The sequence below is a fragment of the Phyllostomus discolor genome, chromosome 13, assembly GCF_004126475.2.
Source record: "Phyllostomus discolor isolate MPI-MPIP mPhyDis1 chromosome 13, mPhyDis1.pri.v3, whole genome shotgun sequence".
Lineage (NCBI taxonomy): Eukaryota > Metazoa > Chordata > Mammalia > Chiroptera > Phyllostomidae > Phyllostomus > Phyllostomus discolor.
The window spans coordinates 38,693,695-38,711,928 of record NC_040915.2 but is presented as its reverse complement, the minus strand read 5'-3'; the positions used below and the strand labels follow the sequence as shown (position 1 = coordinate 38,711,928).

At 64.2% G+C, this 18,234-nt stretch overlaps 1 protein-coding gene across 1 annotated transcript; it reads right to left on the bottom strand.

The window, feature by feature from the left end:
* Positions 1 to 1,614: 1,614 nt before the first annotated feature.
* ACTB (actin beta) lies at positions 1,615 to 5,033 on the bottom strand. Its single transcript, XM_028527287.2, has 6 exons — positions 4,893 to 5,033; positions 4,050 to 4,178; positions 3,644 to 3,883; positions 2,754 to 3,192; positions 2,488 to 2,669; positions 1,615 to 2,368 (listed from the first exon to the last, which is right to left on the bottom strand). The coding sequence occupies exons 2-6, from the start codon at positions 4,170 to 4,172 to the stop codon at positions 2,225 to 2,227; spliced, it is 1,128 nt and encodes a 375-aa protein (XP_028383088.1). The 5' UTR covers positions 4,173 to 4,178; positions 4,893 to 5,033; the 3' UTR covers positions 1,615 to 2,224.
* Between the last annotated feature and the right edge of the window lie 13,201 nt (positions 5,034 to 18,234).

Sequence of the window (18,234 nt, the reverse complement as noted above, 5' to 3'; positions counted from 1 at the left end):
TCTAGCTCCTGGGCCGACTCAGGGGTCCTTGCCACAGGAGGCCCCTGGGGAAGCCTCATCCTCTGGAGTGAAACTCCCCACTCGCCCGTTGTCTGGGTTCATGATCTTTTACTACCTTTTCTGTCGTTCAGAAAAGGCAAAATGATTGAAGAAAAGAAAGGAAGCACTCAAATAGTGGCCGAAGGAAAGAAAGAGGGAGGCGGGGTGGGTTTCTCCCTAAAAGGTCAGCTCCTGCAGGGAAGGGTCTGTGTCAGGCCGTCCTAGTTGCCCCCGGCCCAGCAAGGGGGGCCTGGATGAGTAAATGCCCATGGAACGTGTAAGTGGCCCAAGTTGAAAACTTCCTTTTAGCTCCCAGCGCCCAGGCTGTACCGCCGTCCCCACCCCACCCCACCCCACCCCACCCCCACCCCCCGGCCCGGAAGAGCTGTAACCGGCCAAGGAGGGACTTCCTCTCGCAGGCCCAGCTTCCCAGGCCTCTAAGACTGTGTGCGGTTGGGGAACAGAGACCCACAAGTTCCCGGGCACTCGGCTCCCACCCGCCCTGGGCCAGCGCTGCAGCCCAGGGGGACCTGCTGTGCTGGTTTAGGAACTAGACGAGGGAGACCTGCCCAGATGGGCTAGGTGAGACCAGTCTCCTACTTGGGTTTGGAAGCCATCACAAGGTCTGAGAACAGTCTCCTTCCTTAATCACCTTGCACTAATGGTTAAAATTACTGTCTGAATGCTCAAACTTCTGCTCTTCCTCTGTAAGAGGACCCTTCCAGGGCCACAGTGCCCTTCCAAGGGGGCTTCGAGGGGCTCCCCTCAAGCCTCAAACCTGGATTGATGGGGGGTCCAGTTGTGCTTGTCTTCATGGGGGGAGGGGGGAGGCTCACCCTCTCCCTCCCCAGCTCCAGCTGGCAGAGGGGAGGCCAGGTTTAGCTTTCAAGAGCGGCTGACTTACTGGCAAGGCCAGGGGAAGCCCCCCAGCAGGAACCCAGCTGCTTCTCCTGCAGGGTGTTGGGAGACTGAAACCAGGACCACACTTGGGGGTCCAAGGGTGCACAGGAAGGTACCCACCCTCCAGCCCCAAGGCAGAATCCTGACACCCCACCCCCAGAGCCTTCTCTGCCCGACCTGACACCCTCTCACCCCAGCCCTGGAAACAGGGCACAGCCCTGCAGACCCCTAGGGAAGTCCCTTCGGCTGTGTAGGACCCCTCCAGGGGAGCTTGTACTAATGGGCTGGGACCCTGTCCTCAGCCTGGAGTGTGGTCTACAAGCCGCCACTGCCCCTTTCCGAGAGGACAGGAGGACCAGCTAAGGGAGCCACCCAGTCCCAAGAGTCGTGTGGTCTCTAGTGAACAAACTCCACCCTCCCAAAGCTGCCCCCACTCTGAACCAAGAAGGGAAGTGGGGTGCTCGGGACACAAGTGGGAGGGCGGGCCCTGAGGATTCCCTTCATGGGTCTAAAGGTCAAAACCCTCAATTCCTCCAGAGTCTCCACCCTCAGACACTCAAAGTCCAGGTTCGAGCACCTCCGAACGCCCCCTTGGAAATTGGGATGGCCTGGTCCCCACCCTTCCTCCAACTCCCCAAGTTGCCCAAAGCCCAAGCGAGCCAGGAGAGCAGGTTCCTTTAAGGTGTGCACTTTATTGAATCGGTCTCACGTCAGTGTGCAGGGAAGCCCTGGCTGCCGCCACACCTCTCAGCCCGCTCCCGGGGACCGGAAAAAGCCTTCATACATGTCAAGTTGGGGACAAAAAGGGGGGCCACGATGGCTGACCATTCAAAATAAAACAAAAAGAACAAGTATTAAGGCGAAGATTTAAAAATTTGGATTACATAATTTACACAAAAGCAACGCTATCACCCACCCCTGTGTGGACTCGGGCGGAGACTGGCCCTTCTTAGGGAGAAGTGGGCAGCTTTGGGGCCGGCGAGGGACTTCCTGTAACAATGCATCTCACGGTGTTTGGAATGACTATTAGAAAATGAACAATGTACGATCAGTCCCGGGCCGCACTGCAGAACTTTGGGGATGCTCGCTTCGAGCACACTGCTGTCGCCTTCACCGTTCCAGTTTTTAAATCCTGAGTCAAGCGCCAAAAAAATTTCAAAAAAACAAACGAAAAAAAAGAAACAAAAAACAAATAAAGCCATGCCAATCTCATCTCGTTTTCTGCGCGCAAGTTAGGTTTTTTTTGTCAAGAAAGGGTGTAACCAACTGAGTAACAACAGTCCGCCTAGAAGCATTTGCGGTGGACGATGGAGGGGCCAGACTCGTCGTACTCCTGCTTGCTGATCCACATCTGCTGGAAGGTGGACAGGGAGGCCAGGATGGAGCCGCCGATCCACACGGAGTACTTGCGCTCAGGAGGTGCGATGATCTGGGGAGAGAGGGACAGCATGAGGACCCTGGATGGCGCCACAGGGGCCCAGAGCTTGCCAGGCCCGACAGTCTGACACCCCACGTGCCCAGGCCGGCTCAGGCTGGGCAGGCACTCACCTTGATCTTCATCGTGCTGGGGGCCAGGGCCGTGATCTCCTTCTGCATTCTGTCGGCGATGCCGGGGTACATGGTGGTCCCCCCAGACAGCACTGTGTTGGCATAGAGGTCCTTACGGATGTCGACGTCACACTTCATGATGGAGTTGAAGGTAGTTTCGTGGATGCCACAGGATTCCATGCCTGAAGGGAAAGACCCAACTTAGCTTTCCAGCGGGGCCACCACAGTGGCGGCCCTGGGTGTGGGGGCAGGGAGGCCTCACTCACCCAGGAAAGAAGGCTGGAAGAGAGCCTCAGGGCAGCGGAACCGCTCATTGCCGATGGTGATGACCTGCCCATCAGGCAGCTCGTAGCTCTTCTCCAGGGAAGAAGAGGACGCAGCGGTGGCCATCTCCTGCTCGAAGTCCAGGGCGACGTAGCACAGCTTCTCCTTGATGTCACGCACGATTTCCCGCTCGGCCGTGGTGGTGAAGCTGTAGCCGCGCTCCGTGAGGATCTTCATGAGGTAGTCAGTCAGGTCCCGGCCAGCCAGGTCCAGACGCAGGATGGCGTGGGGGAGGGCGTACCCCTCATAGATGGGCACTGTGTGGGTCACCCCGTCACCGGAGTCCATCACAATGCCAGTGGTGCGGCCAGAGGCGTACAGGGACAGCACGGCCTGGATGGCCACGTACATGGCTGGGGTGTTGAAGGTCTCGAACATGATCTGCAGGGAGACATGGGCCTTGTCACACTCAGGAAGCCACCAGGGAGGGGCGGGCAGGCAGGCCGGACCAGGGACATGCAGAGAGTGCAAGAACACAGCTAAGTGTACTAAGGACCCTGGGACAGGGAGTCACTTCACACCTACTGTGCACCTACTAAATACACACTCCAAGGCCACTTTTACATCAGCCTTGGTGGCTTTGTCACACGAGCCAGTGTTAGTACCTACACCCACAGCACTTTGTACTTTAAAACACCTAGTCAGAAAAGCAAACACAAAAAAGGATTCCATCTGGAGAAAAGCAAATAGAACCTGAAGAGTTCCAAAGGAGACTCAGGTCAGAGAAGAAAGTCCTAGGAGAACGGCAGAAGAACAAGAAGTGAGAAAGGGCGTGGCACAGAAGAGCCACAAAGGGCGTGGCCAGCCCCAGAAGGCCAAACAGGCTACTGACCTGGGTCATCTTCTCACGGTTGGCCTTGGGGTTCAGAGGGGCCTCGGTGAGCAGGACGGGGTGCTCCTCGGGGGCCACACGCAGCTCGTTGTAGAAGGTGTGGTGCCAGATCTTCTCCATGTCATCCCAGTTGGTGACAATGCCGTGTTCGATGGGGTACTTCAGGGTCAGGATGCCTCTCTTGCTCTGGGCCTCATCGCCCACGTAGGAGTCTTTCTGACCCATGCCCACCATCACGCCCTGCAGAAGCAGCGACAAGGTGCCCTCAGCATGGGCACAGCCCCACCAACCCTCACCCACCCAGAAAGCCAAAGGCCTCTCTCCTGGAGAACCTAGGCCTCATCCTCTCCGCCTGCTCCAAGAGCGGACCCCACCCACCAAATCAGACCCAAGGCTGGCGCCCTACCTGGTGCCGGGGGCGCCCCACGATGGAGGGGAAGACGGCCCTGGGGGCATCGTCGCCCGCGAAGCCGGCCTTGCACATGCCGGAGCCGTTGTCGACCACGAGCGCAGCAATATCATCATCCATGTCGAGCTGCGAAAGCAGGGCCATGAGCCTGGGTCGGGTGGGGCCGCCCCCGCCCTGCCCACTTCCGGCGCGCCACGCCTTCTGGCCGCCAGGGGGCGCCGACGCGCGCCCAGATTGGGGACAAAGGAAGCCAGGCCGGCTGCATTATTACCATAAAAGGCAAACGCTGGTTAGAGGCGGCCCCACAGCGCCCGGCAGGAAGCCAGGCGCTCTGCCCCGCCCCAGCCCCGTTCAAAAGGAGCCGGCTGGCCGCGCGGAGGCCACACCCACAGGAGCCGGCACCGCGGCGAAGTGTGCGCAGGCGCTCACGCGCCCCAGCGACCCCACCCCTTCCGGCAGGCCTCCCCACCCTCGCCCGGGTCCCGGCTCCCGACCCTAGCGCGCACGCGCAAACGCAGGAGCACGCGCAGTCCGGTCCTGGTCCCCAGCCCCCACCCGGCAAAGTGAGGCCCCCCCAACGCGCCCACCCACCCACCCGGTTGCCCAGCTAACTAGCCACTCGAACAAAGGCCCGCGGCCGCCCCGGGTGTGCGGCAGCACCAGGGGAGCGCGCCGGCAGGGGAGGGCAGGGCAGTGCAGCCGGGCCAGGAACGAGGTTAGCATAAGCCTCACTCCTTGCGCCCAGGCGCTCTCCACGGGGCAGGAGCGAGGGGCGCCGCCAGCCCGGGGAAGGCGAGGGCCCGGCGCGGATCTGCGGGCCCGGCCGGCCCGGGTGCTTACCTGGAGGTGGAGTAGACTGGCGAAGGCGAAAGAGCGGCGAAGGCGAGAAGCCTGTGCTGACCGGTGGACGAAGTCTCGGCAGTGGCTGCGCGTCGCGCTGCCGGGTTTTATAGGGCGGTGCGGTAGCCGCTCGAGCCATAAAAGGCAACTTTCGAAACGGCGAGCGCTGATTGGCCCCACGCCGCTCACTCACCGGCCTCGGCGCACAGTGCAGCATTTTTTCACCCCCTCTCCCCTCCTTTTGGGAAGAAAAAAAAATGAGAGAGGGACTGGGAGAGAGCGAGAGCGAGATTGAGGAAGAGGAGGAGGGAGAGTTTTGCCGTTGGCCGCCCTAGGGTGCTGGACCCGCGGGCCAGGGGTGCGCGCCGTGGGCCACCGCCCCGCGTGGCAGTGCTCAGTGCGGCCCCGCAAGGCAAGGCTTGCACCGGCCTGTCTCTCCGTGCCCCCCAACCCCGGGGACCCTCTGGGTGTGGATGTCACATGAGCAGTGAGCTCCCCCGTGGGCACAAGGGTTAACACGGATGCGAGGGTCTCTGGTGGCAATCGGGGTTGCATGCTTTAGTAGCAGTTGTGGCCAAAGGGATGGTCAGGGAGTCACTCCCCCCGCGTTGCCAACATTATCTCAACTAGTCAGCCTGGGTGGGGGTGGGGGCTCTGGCTGGGGGTGCTCAGCTTACTAAGTGGAGGTGATTACTACCCAGAGACCTGGTGTGATAGGGGGGAGTCAGGGCCACTGTCCCCAGGGACAGTGCAGCCCCAGGGGCCAGTGCCTGGAAGTTGCACGTGAAGAGGGCTCCTGGGCTCCCAGGCTGCAGGCCTGGGGAGAGGTGGGCTCCCTAGAGCAAGAAACTGTTGCCATGGAACCAGGCTGCCTCTGAGGGCTGCATGGTCACACCCAGCCAAGGCCAGGCCTGGGCAGTAGCCTGGCTGGTCACCCAGGCAGCCGTCAGGCACTGCTGGGCTCAGGCGGCAGGATGCTCAGTGCAGCTCTGGGGCCCACCATCCATTGTCTGTCCTGTGGAGCCACAGCTGAACTGCCCTCCTGGCCCATCTGGAGGTCCCCAAGGGCTGGAGAAGGACACTGCATGAGCCACAGATGAGTTGGGGGTGGGGTGCAGCAGGAACAGTAGCTAAAGGCCAGCTACCGTCAGAGAAGACCCTCTCCTTGTCACCCTTTACTGCCCTGTGTTTCTGTAAACATTTGGTGAGACCTGGGTGCCCTGATCTACGTGGGTGGTTCCCTGCTCTGAGAGCTGCCGTTTGGCAGGAAGAGCCTGGACCCAGATGGTGGCCGATGCAAGCCCAGGGGACTGTGGGACCCCAGGGAGGCACCTGGATCAGCTTGGAGGACACAGGCACCTCCTTAGAATTGGTGACAAGAAGATGAATTTCCACGTGAAGGAGCACAGCAGAGAAGGCCTAGCTGTCGGCGCTGGCCCGCACGCCAGCCCGTCTCCAGCCTGCCCGGGGCTCTGCAGCGTGAACTAGGTGTTCGTTGAGCTAGTGCTGGGGCCAGTGACCAGTCAGTCCATATATGGGTGTGGAATGTGTGTCCAGGGAAGAGGTGGCTGGGTCCGGCCCACAGGAGGAAGCTGGTAGCAGGTCTCTCTGAAGGTTGCAGAGGCCACAACTAGGTGGACAGGGCGACCATCACCCAGCACACGGCAGAGCCTGCAGGCTCAGAGCCACAAAGTAACATTCCCAGAGAGCTGCCAAGAAACTCCAGCTCCCCGCCACCACCCCGGCCACAGGCAGAGGCTCCCAGCCTGTCCGCCGCTTCCTCCTGAGGGCCAGACTGCTCTGTTCCAGGCCTTGTGTCTCTCAGTCACAGGCCTCTGGGCAGCCACCTTGGGACCTGCCAACCCTGAAGTTCAGGGACTGGTTAGGTGGGGGGTGACCCTTTCTGCTGCCGGCAGTTCACTGAGCCTGGAGGGGCACTGGGCAGGCTGGGACCAGGGCCACAGGGCACAGGAAGGGAGACTCTGACTCAGGCGCCTGTGGGGAAACTACAAGGGGTGGAAAACAGACCTGGTCCCCATGCCTCCAGGCTTGGGCCGCCACCTCACCTCTTAACCAGGGGCCGGCCAAGGGGCAGGAGCACCAGGGCCACCCGACCAGCCTCGGACTGGAATAGTCCTGCGCTCTCCTATGCACCCTGCAAGGCCCAACCCGCAAAGCCCCTCCTCAGCAGGAGCCCTTAGCATCTGCAACGCCCACCCTCCCCCACCTAGAACCTCCGCACTGGGCCTGCATGCGGCCGGCTTCCGCACCAGACTGGGGCGTCTCAGCCCCTCGTTCCTTCAGTCGCCCCTCCCCGGCGCCTGCTGCTGTGTGCTGGGGGCGGGCCGTCTCTCTTCCCCTTCTCAGCCTCACCTCTGATTCTGCCTCTGAGAAAGGGAGCGTGGGGTCCATTCTCAACCCCCTTTCCCAGGGTCTCCAACCATCCACCTCCCCGCACCGTCCCCACCCCAGGGCCCTGCTGTGCTGAGTGTGTAAGGGACCGCCGGGGTGTCCTCAGGCCTCGGAACAGACCCAGGGCAGATGGGGGGTGGGGGGCACGGGCCTCGCGATGGGGAGGAGCCGAGGGGAAAGACCGGCAGGGGGAAAAGAGGAAGCGCGGCGAGCGGAGGAAGGGGGCGGGGACTGCGGGCAGGAAGTGAACAGGTTCTTCTCCGCTTGGGAACTTTGTGCCTGCAGGGAGTTTTCAGAGCCGTCGCCACCGGGGCTGGCACAGCCCACCGAGCTCAGCCAATGGGGACTCCGCCTGCCTGTCTGGTGCTTTCGTTCCTCTCGCAGCTCCCCCACCTGCGGAGACCTCCGGAGGGCATGCACCTCCTCCCCGAAACCGGCCACCTTGCCTTCGCCCTTCTCCTGCGTGCTAAAGCCCCCCTGTCCCCACCCGCAGGCAGGGACCCCCCCAAAGGTCCTTTTCTCCAGAGGAAGAAGTGGGGGTGGGCCTGAGAAAGGGAAGAGAAACTCTCCCTAGCCCCCACCCCCACACAGTAAGTGCTCCATGAGGGGTACCTGAGCGGAGGAAGGGACTAAACATTCAGCAGACGCACCCCCTGTTTACGGATAAGGAAACTGAGGTGCCCTGCCCAGGCTCAAGGTCCGCTGTCAGGGGCTTTGGGAGGCCTCGGGCTGCCCCTCCCGGGGTAAAGGGCCCCGGGGCGCCTCCAGGGGCTGGGTCCAGAGACTGCTCCCAAGTCCGAATTCCTGGGCCCCGCCTTGGTCCCCAGGGCTCATCTCCCGAGGCTCAGAGAGGACAGCCACCGGCGCTTGGTCACACAGCAGCGGGTCCTGAGGGCCTGAGCCTCCTCTTTCCCGTGGCCTCTTCCCTCCACACCCCTCCCCTGCTCCCGGGATTGGCTCAAGAGAAAATTCTGGACCTCAGGACCCCTGAGGCCCTGGGAGGGGCTGGACTTGGGGTTCCTATGCCTCCTGCCCGACTTCACCACAAGCTTCCAGGGTCAGCTCTTGGGCTGCCCCCTCTAGGAAGCCTGCCAGGACTTCTCCCCTCTTGAATCATAACAGCAGCAGCTCTCCTGCTCAGAGAGGGGAGGCCACGAAGTCAGGGTCACACAGCAGAGCGCAGCCGGGAGCCGGACCTCTGGCACCACACTGCCCCCGCATCCAACCAGCCAGCACCAGCCGGTCAGGCACATGCCCAGGGCAGCACCCCGAACACAGCAGGGGTGACCCCAGGACAGACCTCCGAGGAGACCAAGCCCTGGGGCCTGAGAAGGGCACTGGCAACAGGCTTCCCCAGGGAAGAGGGAGCCTCCAGCCCCACTGAGGGTGCCCAGCCCTGAAGTGGGGCCGGGGCGGGAGGGGGGGGCCAGGCCCAGGGGTGCTCCCCGGGCCGTCCAGGGCTCAGCCTGGCCTGGGCGTCCCCTGAAGGAGCCGGCACAGAAGGGGGATCCCTGCCCTGGAAACTGGGAACTTACGACACTTCTCCGGAGAGTTTTTAAAAATCCTTAAAAACTACCCCTTCTCTTCCTATGCCCCAGGGGTGCGCAGAGAAAGGGCCGGGGACCCCCCCACCGCCGGGAGTTCCCAGCCAGCTTCCTCGACGGAGGTTTTCAGGAGAACAAGGTGCCCTGGGCTTCCCCCCAAAAGGCCAGCCGCGCTCTTCCTTCTCCCCAGACCCTCCTGCTGGCCGGGGCTGGCTGTCCCCGTTCTCCCAATGAGACCCGAGGTGCCCCAATCGGACCCCCAGGGCTGGGCAGGGGAGGACTGTCCAGGGCCTGAAAACCCTGGGGGGGGGCGTCCCAGCCTCACAGGCCTCCCCACAGTTGTGGTTCCAGGAGAAGCAGCCTGGAGCAGGTGGAGACCTGCCCAGAGTCACTTAGAGGTCAAGGCCAGGCTCACCACCATGATAGCTCAGACCAAGTGCAGTGGCGTCAGCAGCAATTTCAAGTTCAGGCCGAGAGGGGTTCTGGAGACGCCTGGTCCTGACAGCCGGGGTGTCAGCAGACACACCATCAGCGAGCGCACAAACTGGGGGCCCCGCTACACCGACCCCATGCCTCGGGGCCGCTGGCCCCGGGCTGCTAAAAAGGGCAGACGGGCTTCTGGCGGGGGGGGGGGGGGGGGGGGGGTGTGCTGGGAACAATGATGTGGGGTCTGCAGTCCTAGGCCCTGGACTGGGCACCCAGGGAGTTCAGCATTGGTGCTAGGGCCTCACCCCCTTTCTAGCTGGGTGACCTCATCCCTGACCCCCCCCCCCCCCCCCCCCGGCCTGGCCCAGGAGTTTGGGGGGTGGAGGTCCCCTGGGGGGGACCGAGGAAGTGAAAGGGGAACAGGCGGGGAGGGGGGATTGGGAAAGTGCAGGTGGGCGGGACAGTGGCTGACTCTCGGCAGCTGACTCACCCAGGTCCCCAGCTCACCCACCTCGGGCGGCGGGCGAAACCTGGCCCCCCCCATCCCCCAGGGGACAAGAGGAGGCAGGGTGCCCAAAGCCCCACGGTGACCAAGGCTGGGCCTGTGCCCGCACGCAGAAAACTCGGGGCCAGCTAAGCTGGAATCTCCCTATTTCTCAGACAAACAAACTGAGGCTGGTGAGGGTGGGAGGCCCCGCCCCGCAGCGAATAGCGTGCTGAGACCGGAATGTCCTGGCACCGAGGAGTCCAGGGCCCGCTGGGGGGGTGGGGAAGGCCACAGCGCGCCTTGAAGGCACCCCCGCCCCGGCGTCCTCCGCCTCAGTGGGCACTGTTCACAGCCCCGAGTTCCCGTGGGCAACCTGAGACCCCGGCGGCCAGGAAGCAGCAGCAGAGGCTGCCCCCGCCCCCCCGCCGCCCTGCCTGGGGCACACACGGGGCCCCACGTGGGGCACTTGTCAGCTGCTGCCACTCCTCTGGCCGCGGGTCCTGGGGCCCATCCAGGCGGAAACTTGATCGGCCTTGGCCGCGGCGCTGTGTAACCAGGCCCTCCCCAGCCGGCAATCTCAGCCGCCGGCAGGCTTGCCAGGAACCCAAGCGGGTCCCACAGCCTAGGCTTCCTGACATCTCCCCGGGGCCCAGTCCCGTGCCAGCTGCTGGGGACATGAGGGGACCCCCTCCCCGAAGCCTGCACTGTCCCCTGGGGATGGTCCGGACTCGGTGACACTGGTCCTGTGAGAGCCCAGAGAAGGCCCTGGACTCCTGGGCTCGGGTTTGATGCGCCAGGCGCAGAGGGTCCCCCTGGCCCACCGGCCACTGCTTGGGGCTGGGGGACAGCAGCCAGGGCTCCTCGCCCCATTTCCTGGGTCACCGGGGAGTAACGTTGGCTGTTTCATTAAGTCACCTGGGCTGCTGAGTCCCAGACCCGCAGCACTGGGGATGACAGTGGGGGACACAGAGATGCGGCTGAGGACACGGGTACCAGAATACGTAGGGGCGAGGCGGGGGCTCAGACCAGGCCCAGGCAGGACGCAGCAGTAAGCCCCCTGCGCACAGGGCCAGGTGGGCACTCCGCACCCTCGATGAAGCCGGAAGAAAGAGCGCCCCAGAGCGGGCAGGGTGTCCTGGGAGGGAATGTGGCACCCGCTCTCTTTCTCTGAGCCACTTCCAGGCTCCGTGCTGGCGGCATTCAGGTCTGTCACTCAGCCCCTGGATGTCCTGGGTAGGTGACTCAGCATCTCTGAGCCCACCAGGGTCGGACCACGTGGGGCTGGCACCTCCTGGGTGTGCCTCCTGGGCCTCTCAGGGGTTGTCACCGACACCCTGAGAGCCGCCTCCTCACCAAAGCAGAAACCAAGGCCTGGGGTGGCGGGGCTCCCCCGACCTCACCCAGCACGGTGGTGAACCAGACGCCGGGCCCTGTGGGGCTGGGGCCGCTGCATTCTGTGTCCCACTGGGAGGGCTGGGCTGGTCTGTCCAGGACGGGGCAGGGCCCCTCTGCAAGGCCAGAGATGCTGGTGGCTCTGAACCACGTGAGTGGGCCCAGCTGCCCCAGCGGCGAGGCGCCCACAGCAGCTGGACCCAGCCCTGCTGACGTGCACCGCCTCATGGTCACCCCTCCCCGAGACAGACAGACGTCAGGGCCCGCAGAGGGTCAGGCTGGGGTCGGGGGAGGCTCCTCGCCAGCCCCTACTTGCTCCCAAGGCCCCACCGTGCTGTCCCTGCAGGCGGGAGTGGGGGTGGGGCAGGGCCGCGCTGGTTCATCTTGTTCCCGGCACGCAGCGGGCAGCAGCGAGATTGCGGAAGGCAATGGAAGGTTATGTGTCCGGCTCTGTCCTCTCCCCTACTGAGGACACGGCCGAGCCGGGTGAGTGGCCTTGGGCAAGTGGCTCACCTATGTCATAGAGCTGTAGGGAGGGGACAGGAGAATGACCGGAATGGCTCAGGCTGGGCCTGGCCAGAGCAAGCACAGAGAGAACCATACGCTGATGACCTTGGTTGGGCCAGAGGTGCCCTGTCTCTGCGGCACGAAGGCCCTGGTACCTCGACTTCCTCCCGGGCTTGCTGGGGGCTGCAGGGGGGAGGGGGCTCCGAAGGGAAGGGGAGCGTGCCCCCTCCAGGTTGGCTCCCTCCCACCTCACCCAGTACACAGAGCGGGGGCCCAGGAGGGGTGGGCGGCTGCCTGGGGCTGCCACTGCCTCCCGCCTGTCTTTCTGGACCGTGTGTCCAGCGGAGAAGGCTGGGCAGCCCTTGGGCAAGCGGGCCAGCGTGGGGGTGAGTGGAAGCCTTGAACGATGGCTTTAAACTGAAGGCCGCTCCGATCTCCAATCTTTTTAGAGATAAAAGGAAGCGCAGCACCATGGGTCATCCAGAAAATGCGACAAACCGAAGCCACACAGATAGTGCCGCACACCCACCCGAGAGTGAGAGCAAAGTCCTCGAGGAGCGGAGCGGGCGTGGAAAGCTGTGTGGCCAATGCCGGCGTGACCCCGCAGCTCCCCGCCCGGGTGTTTATCCGAGAACACGGGTGCACGCGGCCTCCGAAAGGCAGGTGCAGAAGTGGCCCCGTAGGTTCCTCTCCCCTACACAGACGTTCACCAGGGCCCCCCAAACCCCAAACACCCCGAAGGCACATCAGCAGCGGAATGGAGAGATAAGACTTGGCGTGTTCACACAGTGGAACAAACTCCCGACCACGCAACACGTGGCTGTCAGAAACGTGCTGGGCAAAAGAGGCCAGACGGAAAAGAGCGGCTCCGTGTGACCCGGGGATCAGAGTGTGAGGACGGGGAGGGAGCCCGGGAGGCCGGGGTGGGGACAGCAGCTGCCCTTGGGGAGCAGTGACTGGGAAGGGCGTGGGGGCGGGGCTCTGGGAGCTGGCAGTGTCTCTTGATGTGGGCGCTGGGTACATGGAAGTAGTTTGTGGCAACGCGTGTAGCTGCCCACGAGGGACGTGTGCACCTTCCTAAGACAGCAGCTAGGTGGGGAGCGTGGTCCCACCAGCCCTGCCAGCCCTGCCAGCCCGGGTCCTCAGCACCAGACCCCCGCTGTCTCGGCCCTTCATGCTTGCTGTTCCCACTCAGTCTACAAGTCTTGGGAGGGGGGTGGCCCTTCTCCCCAACCCCCGCCCAAAACACTCCTTTTGCTTCTTCTTCTTTTTTTTTAATCATAAGGACACTGCTTTTCTTTCTTTCTTTTTCTTTTTTAAATTTTTAAAGATTTTATTTATTTATTTTTAGAGAGGGAAGGGAGGGAGATAGAGAGAGAGAGAGAGAGAAACATCAATGTGCGGTTGCTGGGGGTCATGGCCTGCAACCCAGGCATGTGCCCTGACTGGGAATCGAACCTGCAACACGTTGGTTCGCAGTCCTCGCTCAATCCACTGAGCTACGCCAGCCAGGGCTCTTTTTGCTTCTTTAAGTTCTGTGTGTTCTTCAGGGCTCAGTGGAAACGTTATCTCCTCCAGGAAGCCCTCCCGGATTCCCGGGCAAGGACACGGCCCTCGTGGCTCCCGCACGCGTCATGCTCCTCGAGGCGGAGAATCGGGTGTATCTGTGTGATCGCAGGTCTCCTGTCTCCCTGTGCGCTCCACGGGCAGGACCGCGTCTGTTTGGTTCACTGCGGGATCCCCGGTGTGGAGTTAGCGAAGGGTTTGGTCTCCATCTGCAGATGGAAGGAAGGAAGGAGAAAGGGAGGGAGGGAGGAAGGGAGGGAGGAAGGGAGGGAGGAAGGAAGGGAGGGAGGAAGGGAGGGAGGAAGGGAGGGAGGGAGGAAGGGACTGGGTTCTGTACAAAGGGAGACAGGAAGCAGGAGGGATGCGCTGTCTCCCGAGGGTGTGTGCGTCCTGTCCCGGGAGGGCGTGGGCACAGCAGCGGACCCGTGGTTTTCGGGGACTGCCAGAGCTGGGGAGGAAGGGGCCGGGTGGCGGCGGGCTGGGCTCGGGACTCACACCTTCCAGGGGTGTTGGCAGGGGAGCAGGGGAGGGGGAGCGTCACAGGAAGCCCTCAGGTGCCCGGGCTGCCGCTGACTCACCCAATCTGATCATACAGGTGAGACTCCAGCCTTGTTCGCCACAGGTGTGTGTGTGGGGGGGGAGGGGAGTTATGGCAGGAATCAACTGTCTGACCTCCTGAACCAGATCGCCCCCCCACCCCCCCGCCCCGCCTGCAGGTCTGGCAAGGCTTTCCAGAGCAGGGTGTTTGAGAGCTGGGCCTTGCAGTTTGAATAGGAGTCCACCGAGGAGACACTGTAGAGAGGGCTCAGACAGAAGGCCTTGCTGGGAGAGCTGCGGACACCTGAGGTGACTGGGCACTTCGGAAGTTGGGTCTGTGGGAACCTCAGAGGGAAGATCCAGCCTGGAGCTGGCCATTTCTGGTCTGGACATGCCCCGTAGAGCCCACGGAGGCCCCACCTGAGAAAGAGGCCGACGGGTGAGCTGGGGTGGGGTGGGCCTGTGGTAGGGGAGCCGTCTCGGCCCCCCGGACACAGCTTCCCGGGCAGAAGGGGGTCAGAGGGGGCCATGAGTCCTTACCCCTTGGGAGGAACGAGCCAGGCCTCGAATTCTGGTCCCGCTGTGCAGATGGGGACACTGCGGTGGGCACGGACACAGCTTAGACTCACAAACCTGGGTCAAGCTTGGATGAGCCCAAAGCACGAGAGTCAGGCCCTCCCAGGGGCTGGACACCCCACAGTCACAAGTCCACTGGGCCAGCCTCAGGGACCCAGCGCTGGGAGCGCCGGGAGACCCACGAGGGACTTGCTGGGAACCGGGGTCTGGACCTCCGCACCCGGCCTCCCAGGTGACCTCTGCGCTTCCTCCCCCCAAAGCTGGCCGGGCGCCCCTTTCTCTCCTCCGGCCTCGGCCCTGGACCAGCCAGGGCCACCCGCTGCGGGGCCACACAGCGAAGCCTGCGGCATTGGAGCTCCGCCAGGAGGAAACGGCGCTCCGTGGGCCTGCCATGAGCTGGCATCCAGCACGTCTGGGGCAGGCGTGTCTCAGAGGGCTGGCAGCGGCAGGAGCGGGGACTTTGTCCCGCAAGGGCGACCAGGGGTGACCGGGAGCCCTGGAGGCTGGAGGAGCGGGAGAGGAGCGGGGCGAAGTCGGCGGCTGCAGCGGATGGCTCCCCCCACCAACTCTGCCGCCTCTGGCCCGGCACCAGCCTGGGCTGGGGACGCCAGAGGAGTGAGAGTGACTAAGTACGAGTCGTGAGTGGCTGGCATGCTCTGGCACTTCTCGGATGCTCTAGAATTTGGTTGAGTCCCCGGGTCTCCGGAGAGGTGGGCGGGGCCCCTTTCACAGTGCTGCTCAGGCTTTGCAGGGCCCGAGGCCGAAGCTGCGCAGTGGGCCGCGCTCACCTGGAGGAGGCGCTCACCTGTGGGCCTCCGGGAGCCAGGCCCTGTTTGGCTGCCCATCCATTGCCCCGAGAAGGTCCCCGGAGCCACAGGCCAGGCTCAGAGGAGTGGGGGGAGGTGCCCAGGGTCCCCTACACACACCCTGTGGGGAGATGGCGGGTCGGGGCAGGCTGCCGTCTCTGTGACTCTGGGGGAGACGCTCTACCCGGAAGGGCCTGCTCTCTCAGCTGTGGAATGAGTGGGATCAGAGCCGGGGTGCAGGGAGGGCAAAGCCAGGTGCGCTGGGGCCAGCAGAGCGCCCCACGTGGCTCCCGGGCCAGAAGATGCCTGCCCGCCGTGGGGACTGCGCTCTGCTCCCAGGGGCAGAGGGCCGGGGGGCCTCTCTGAGGAACCTCCCACGACGGTGGGCTTTGGGGATCGGGGTGGTGCAAGGAGGAAGGGAAGCGGTGAGCTGAACTTCCTGGCCCAGGGGCCCCCTGAGCAGAGGACAGAGGACAAAGGGCAAAGAGCCAGGGCTGCCGTCTGGCCTCTCCCTGTCAGCAGGAGCCACTTGCATGGCATTATTTAGACTTTGTGGGGACAGCCACCTTGACCCGAGGGCGCACCGGGCGGGGCCGCATTCCAGCCTAGCTCAGCAGCTGTGTGCCCTGCTCCCCCCGCCCCAGCCTGAGGGCAGGGGCCTGAAGCAGGTGTGGTCACCTGTGAGAGAAGAAGCCCAGAGACCTTTCAGAGTGCCCTACTTGGGAAGGCCAGTGTCACGGAACTTGCCCAGGACTGGCCCGGAAGAGCCATCAGGCTGCACCCCCACTGACGTCCAGCTCTCAGGCTGGCCGGAGCCCCCTGGCCGGAGCCCCCCGGCCTGAGGACCGAAGCGCAGACTTCTGCACACCCGGGGCTCTGCCCTGCCACCTGGGCCTCAGTGTGTCCATCTGCATGATGGGGCCCAGTGACCTCAGACTGGACTCCCAGGAATCCCAGCTAGACAGTGGACCCCCTGATGGGGCAAAATACTGGGTTCACAGAATCCCACAGCCACTCACAGCCCTCCCCCTGGGCTCGGCCAGGGCCGCAGGTGGGGGCAGTTGAGGATGCTGGAGGGGACACTGGGCCACAGGCCAGAGACACCAGAAGGCTCTCCCAGGTGGTGGGAGGGAGGGATCTAGGTCTGAGCAAACCAGAGACCCATCGGGACACCCCAGACAGGTAACTGCGGGGGCGGGGGGCGCGGGGGGCGGGGCAAGGTAAGCCTGGTCAGACCCACTTCCCAGAGGCCTTCCAGCCCGGCTCAGCTGGCGCCCAGGGCCAGGGACTGGCTCAGTCACGGGGTCCAGGCCCCCTCCCCTCCCCCTGGCCCCGGGCCTGGCCAGAGCTGGGGGTGGGGCGGGGTGGTTATTATCTGGTGCTCCCAGGCCCGCAGGGCTCACGTGGCCCATCTCAGAGATAAACTGGCCACCTCTTGTTCGAGTCCTGCGCGGGCCGCTCCGGGCTAGAGCTCCGCACAGGCCCCAGCCGCCCCCACCCCGCCCCTCCGGCAGCCCAGCCCACTTGGCCCAACTTCCTCTCCATAAAAGGCGAGGTTTGGGAGCGCCCCTGGAGGGGACGTAGGGCCCGCAGAGGAGGTTTGCCTGGGCCTCCACGGCCTTGCCCCCTCCCCCCGCCCGGGGCCCGGCGTCCGCCTAGGGGCCCAGCCTCCGGTTTTTCTAAATCCCGGACTCGCCCCTCCCCCTCTGGGTCCCAGACTGGGAACCGCCCCAAGCCCCCGCTGTGTACAGCGTCCCAGTAAACCATCACGCTGTCCCCAGTTTGTATTTGAGCAAACTGACGCCCTCCGCGGACTGCGGCCCGGGCGCAGTGCTGGGCTGGGGGCTGGGGGGGGGGGAGGGGGCTGACGAGTATCAGGAAGCTGCAAACGTGCCCAGGGCGTCACGCTGCCACTCGGCTCCTGGGAGATGCCTGGCAATTCTAATTTTGCGTGGGGTGCACATGCACGTTAATAGCTCCAGGATCCGGGTATCCCCTCCGAGGCATAAAAAAGTCGGGCCCCTAGCAATGCCGCTCAGCTCGCCTGTGACCTTGGGCCCATCACTTTGCTCACAGCCTCACTTTGCCCACCTGGTAAGCGGGGGGATGATTTCCATCCCCTGAGTTTGTGCAAATACAAAAGAGGACCCGCGGCCGGCCGGGCGCAGATTAGAGCGAAGGGAAGGGGAGGGGGCGCAGCTGCTTCCGGCCGGCCCCGCCCCACCCGAGCACCCCTCCCAGGAGAGCCCATGTCTGGGGTGCGAGGCGCCGGACGCAGGCCTATGCTCCCTCCGGGGCTGCTGCGAGGAAGAGAAATAATGGGCACCTGGAGACAAACAGTGGGCGCTCAATAAAGGCAGCTGCCCATCCCTCCCCACCCCAGGGAGTGTGAGTCATCTGTATCTTGGCCCTGGGCTGGGAAACCGGGCCTTTGGGTGTCATCTGGCTCCACCCTGCAATACGTGTGACCTTAATAGTCTGCGCCCGTGCGTCTCCGGGCCTCAGTTTCCCCTCAGTTTCCCTCTCCGTAAATTCAGGAGAGGCTGGACCAGGCCACCTGGAGGTGGGTGCTGTGGCGCCCGGTCGGCGAGCACTCGCGCTCGCGCCGCAAAGCCCGGGGCGGGGCGCTCCCTCCCAGCCCCCCGCCCGCAGTCTCGGCCGCCCCTCGGAACCACGTCCGCTGCCCACGAGGCCGCCATAAAAGGCAAAGGTGGCAGGTCGCGGAGCCGAACTTAGTCATCGGGCCCGCAGGCTGCCCGGCGCGCTGCGCGGTTTCCTCCCTGAGCTTCCCGTTTGCGGAGGGGCCGGGGGAGGGGTCCCAGGGGCGGCCGGGCCTTTCGAAACGCTCCGGCTTCTCCCGAGGGCTGCGGGGCCCGGGGGCGGGGTGTGGGGCCTGCCCTGGGTGTGGGGGCCGGCCGGGGGCGCCCTCGGAGAGGCCGGGGCACCTGGCCGTGGGGAATCCCCAGGTTGGGGACCCGCGGCGGACGGCCTCCCACCCTTCCCCCGCCGGCCCGCGGCGCTTTAACCCTGAAGCTGCCGGACAGCCGGCAAAGGCGCGGGTGGGGCGGGCTGAGCCGGGAGCGGGCGCC

What these genes read in the sequence shown, in the direction of transcription:
- ACTB (XM_028527287.2), bottom strand. Translation starts at nt 4,172, where the DNA reads ATGGATGATGATATTGCTGCGCTCGTGGTCGACAACGGCTCCGGCATG. An exon ending in ACCGTGAGAAGATGACCCAG is followed by an intron (nt 3,193 to 3,643) that starts GTCAGTAGCCTG and finishes GTCTCCCTGCAG; the next exon opens with ATCATGTTCGAGACCTTCAA. An exon ending in CCAGCACGATGAAGATCAAG is followed by an intron (nt 2,369 to 2,487) that starts GTGAGTGCCTGC and finishes CTCTCTCCCCAG; the next exon opens with ATCATCGCACCTCCTGAGCG.